We start from the raw sequence: 4,877 nt of genomic DNA on the forward strand, positions 1-4,877 counted from the left end.
CACATTTTCTTTATCCATTCTTCAGTTGAGGGGCATCTAGGATGTTTCAATGTTCTGGCTATTACAAATAATGCTAGTAACATAGGTGAACAAATGTTTTTGCAGTATGATTGAGCATCTTTTGGGTATATGCCCAAGAGTGGCATTGTTGGATCCTGAGGTAACTTAGATTGTGCTTGAACTCATCGAACTCTCCATAGCCCTCCTCTATTGTCTGATATTTCTTGTTTTCCTTGTTCTACTAATTTCTTTTTTTCATTAAGGGGGTGGGAAGATCAGTTAACCTCAAATCAGTGCCTAAATTTGGGCTGAAACACCTTAAGGCCATAAATATCATCTTTTTTATACATTCCTGGGTTTGAGATCACAAAGCTCATCATTAGTCATCTTGCAGCATAAGTCATTATTTCAAACACACTAGAATTTTCCAATGACAGAAAACTCAGCAATAAAATTTTCTTCCTTTTCAATAGGTTTTAATATTAACTTGCTTTAAATTTATGCAAAACATTTACTATCAATTTGAATCTACTCTTGGATCTATGATTAATTTATTCATTTGTTCAGTGTAAAGTCTTGATTCCCTATGTCTCAACAGAGAGATGTATAATTGTGATATAGCAACAACAGAAATATGCTTAATATCTTCAATGACTTCCATGATTTCTAGTTTCAAATCTGAAATGGAGACTTATTAGCCTTTGTCTGTAGGTTTGCTTCTTTTCATACTGCTCTTAGCAAGATTTGTCATTTCCTTCATGACTCTCTCTCATGATTTCCATATTTTCCCATTTGGCAGCCTTCCCTGCCAGGACTGAGACTAGCTGATGGTCATGCTTCGTGCTTCCAAGTTCCTGTACCAGAAAGGAACCAGTTTTAGGACAGAAAGAATTTGGGCTTCATGGTTCTGTTTCTTTCTCACATGGTCAGTTACCCTGAATGTCTCTACTGGACCACCGTCTACTCTTACATGAGTACAGGGCATGGGTTGTAGATAGCCCAAAAATACAAATTGGATTCAAATTGATGCTTCATAAATATTTCATTTGATAAATTATTTAATCTACCCAATCCTGTTTCTTCTCCTCATGAACCAGCTCAGTCATTACCACAGAGCAGGGTAATTCTGGGAATCAGAGAGTGCACAGCATGTGCTCACGTCCTTTTATTTTCTGTTGCAGGAGCACTAGTGGAGATTTCCTAAGCATGGATGCCAACTTCTCAACCTGGGAGACTACCATCACAGCACCAAATGGAAGCATCTACTCTTATTATTCACATTGTGAAATCATGGACCAAGTCATGCTTTATCTTTCTCTCATCTTTATCCTAGTTGGGATAGCAGGAAATGCCATTGTGTTGTGGATTCTGGGCTTCCAAATGCACAGAAATGCCTTCTCTGTGTATATCCTCAACCTGGCTGTGGCTGACTTTCTTTTCCTGAGTTTTCAATTTGTAGATTGCTTGTTTTATGCCATTTACATCTTCTCCTTCATTTCCATCGACATGCCTTTGTTTCTTTTTGTTGTGCTAAGAGTTGCTTATTATTCTGGCCTGAGCATTCTCAGTGCCATTAGTGTTGAGCGCTGCTTGTCTGTTTTGTGGCCCATCTGGTATCACTGCCAGCGCCCAAGGCTCACATCAGCTGTCACATGTGCCTTGCTTTGGGCTCTCTCCCTGCTGTTGAATGTGCTACATGGGGAGGCATGTGGCTTACTTCTTAATAGCTTTTCATATTTGTCGTGTGATGCATTAATTTATATCTCAAATTATTGGACAATTGCTTTATTTGTGATTCTCTGTGGGTCCAGCCTCACCCTGCTGGTGAGGATCATCTGTGGCACACAGAGGATTCCTGTGACCAGGCTGTTTGTGATCATTGTACTCACAGTGCTGTTCTTCATGATCTTTGGTCTCCCCTTGGGCATCTACTTTCTCCTCTACCAATGGCTTAAACATACGGATTATGCTAAAATTTGTGGTCTTCCTGCGCCAATACTTCTTCTATCCTGTGTTAACAGCTGTGCCAACCCGATCATTTACTTCTTCATTGGCTCCATCAGGCACCGCAGATTCCAGAGGAAGTCTCTGAAGCTGTTTCTTCAGAGAGCCTTGCAGGACACTCCTGAGGAGGAAGGTGGAGAGAGGGCCTGTTCAAGAGAGACTGAAGAACATGAAACACTGTAGTGCAGCGGCTGAGAGATGCTCTGATGAGACAGAAGCAGTTTTGAGAGAGAAGCTTTTTCCCATATGTGTGGGTTATTTTCACAACCTTGTTCAGTTTTTCACCTGACTTCAACCAGTTTTTAAAAAGAACAACCTTTTGTGTGGAAGTTGAGTGACCCAAAACTTTTTATGCAAGCACTGACTGCAGCATTTCTGAAGTTTCTTACACAGGGCCTCATCAAGTCCATTTAAAGGGGCTCCCTGTAAGTGCTCTGGGTATATGGATTGCTCCCACTGATGAGAAATCCCTACTTCATCATAAGGCATAAAATGTGCAGAAATGATTTACATTTCTTATGCACTGAAATTTATAGCAGTTAAATAATTGCTATAGTTTACTAAACTTTTTTCACAGCATTTTTCCTTGTTAAACATATATACCTTACAATGCCAGTTCTTATTAATGTCTATAGGTTTTGAAGAATCTATGTAGCTATGATCTTTCTTACAAAAATTGTTTAGTAAACAAATATGCATTTTCAAGAGAACTCTATCTTAAATCTCTTTTCACCAAGTGGTTTCCTTGCCTTCAAATTCACTGTTCTGTCTTTTTCCACATTGGAAGAGTCTGGTCAGGTATTGTAATGAGATCTGTCAATCTCCATGCATATCTGAAGGGAGAGGGAGAATGTCATCTGAGGTTCCCTTCACAAGGCCTTGCTTAGCATTCCTTGGTCAATTCATTTCTCTTCCTCTCTTTTTTGCCATGATCTCCCTCTCCCTGAATGCCTAATTCTTTAAGACTAATTTCCAAAGAAGTTCTTTAGGACAAGTTTCCTTGAAATCAACCATGCTTCAAATTTATGTGGGCCATTAGCAGAGCCCCCAGCTTTTATTTCTTGAATTATGCTTATTTTAGTAACATTTTTCTATAAAATGCTGTTCCAATTTTAAAGCTGAAGTATGTGATAATTTCAATTGAAACATAATTAAGAGAGCATAGTATGGACATATAAAAGGGGAAAACCTAACAAATTTCTTTAAGCAATTGTGAGTAGAAGACTGAGAATCAATAAAGGCCCAGAAGGTCTCTTACTCTGCTTATTCCATTTCCTATTCAGTCATAACTCTTTGGATCAGAGGTCAGTATTATACAAATTACTATCCTGAACTAAAATTTAGATTGCAAATTGGAGGACTGTAACATGAATATTGGTAAGCTTGTTGTGGAATGATTGTTACATTTGAACAAACTAATATATACATCATCTCGTGCAAATATTTATTATTTCTCCTTGTGAAAAATCTTCATTTTTAGCAAAAGACTATGTGCAATTCACTGCTACTGCATAGATATCTCATGCTGTTAATTACTGTGGTAGTTTGAATGACAATGGCCCCTGTAGTGACATGTATTTGAATTCTCGGTCCCCACTTTGTGGAGCTGTTTAGAAATGATGAGGAGCTGGGACCTCATTGTGGAGGAAGTGTCACTTTGGTACATTTTAAGGTTTCAAAAACCCACTTTATTTCTATTTCCTCTCTTTCTTTCCTACTTTCTCTCTTTTTCTTTCTTTCCCTTTGTATTAAGCTTGTGGACGCACTCAACCATTTCCTCAGTACCATGCCTGTATACTTGTTTGCCCACCACTATGTTTTATAATATGGCTAAAGTCTATGAATACCAGTGAGTGAATTGTTCTGGTTTGAATAGAATGAGCCAAATAAGCTTTGATTGATTGGTGCAACATTGGTGGGATGTTTTGTGAAAGATCATGAGAGAAGTGCTTGTTGGAGGAAGTATGTCACTTGGGGTAGGCTTTGAGGTTTTAAAAACCTGTGCCCTTCCCAGTTTGTTGTCTCTTCATCTCTACCCCCCAAGCTTGTGGATCAGAATTAAGTGTAGACATAGCTTTTACTCCAATTCCATGCTTGCCCAAATGCCTGCTGTTATGCTCTCTGACATGATGGTCATGGACTGTACTATGAGTCCCCAAATACGTATGTTCTTTTGAAAGTTGCCTTGTTCATGGTGTCTCCTCACAGTAATCAAAAATGAACTAAGGCAATGAATTTTGCTTCATCTTACACCATGATCATGTACTGGGATACTATAAGCTTAGGGAACCGACAGAAAAATAAATCTAGGCTTTGATACAAATGGTGTGGTAGGTCCTTATGTCTATGTGTTACATTTATTGGTTAATGAATAAACTGGCTTGACCTATAGCATGGGAGAAGAAAGGGAGAGTTAAAGAGAAGCCATGGAGCCACCAGAGACAGATATTGGGAACTTTACCTGGTCAGCCACAGTTAGGTGATGATAGACAGATTAATAAAAGTAGGCTAAATTAATATAAGAGTTAGACCAAAAGAAGCTAACACTACTGGACCAAGCAGTGATTTAATTAATATAGTTTCTATGTGAATATTTTGGATCTAAGCTAGCTGGGCAACTGGGAATCAACAAACGGACCTCCTCCATCAAATTGGCACCCAATGTGGTCGACTAAATCCATGTAAAACCTGAAAGGGCTTGAAAAGAAATTCTAGACACTAAAAAACAAAGTTTAGCCACATTTTATTTCCAAATGGGATTTGTTTTAATTGGCATGCTGTAGATCCTTTAAGAGAAGTCTTACTAATTCAGTGGTAGCAGGAATGCAGTTTCAAAACGACAGCTTCCTGGCAATGGACCATAAACTCAGACT

General features: G+C 38.6%; 1 protein-coding gene across 1 annotated transcript; it reads left to right on the forward strand.

Moving 5' to 3' along the window:
* The first annotated feature begins 1,185 nt into the window (after positions 1-1,185).
* LOC148118202 (mas-related G protein-coupled receptor member B2-like) lies at positions 1,186-2,604 on the forward strand. Its single transcript, XM_087901390.1, has one exon. The coding sequence runs from the start codon at positions 1,207-1,209 to the stop codon at positions 2,185-2,187; it is 981 nt and encodes a 326-aa protein (XP_087757516.1). The 5' UTR covers positions 1,186-1,206; the 3' UTR covers positions 2,188-2,604.
* The last annotated feature ends 2,273 nt before the right edge of the window (positions 2,605-4,877 follow it).

The sequence above is a fragment of the Myodes glareolus genome, chromosome 24, assembly GCF_982192425.1.
Source record: "Myodes glareolus chromosome 24, mMyoGla1.1, whole genome shotgun sequence".
Lineage (NCBI taxonomy): Eukaryota > Metazoa > Chordata > Mammalia > Rodentia > Cricetidae > Myodes > Myodes glareolus.

Bases quoted from the DNA above. Each gene is read 5' to 3' on its own strand.
- LOC148118202 (XM_087901390.1), top strand. From the start codon at position 1,207: ATGGATGCCAACTTCTCAACCTGGGAGACTACCATCACAGCACCAAAT.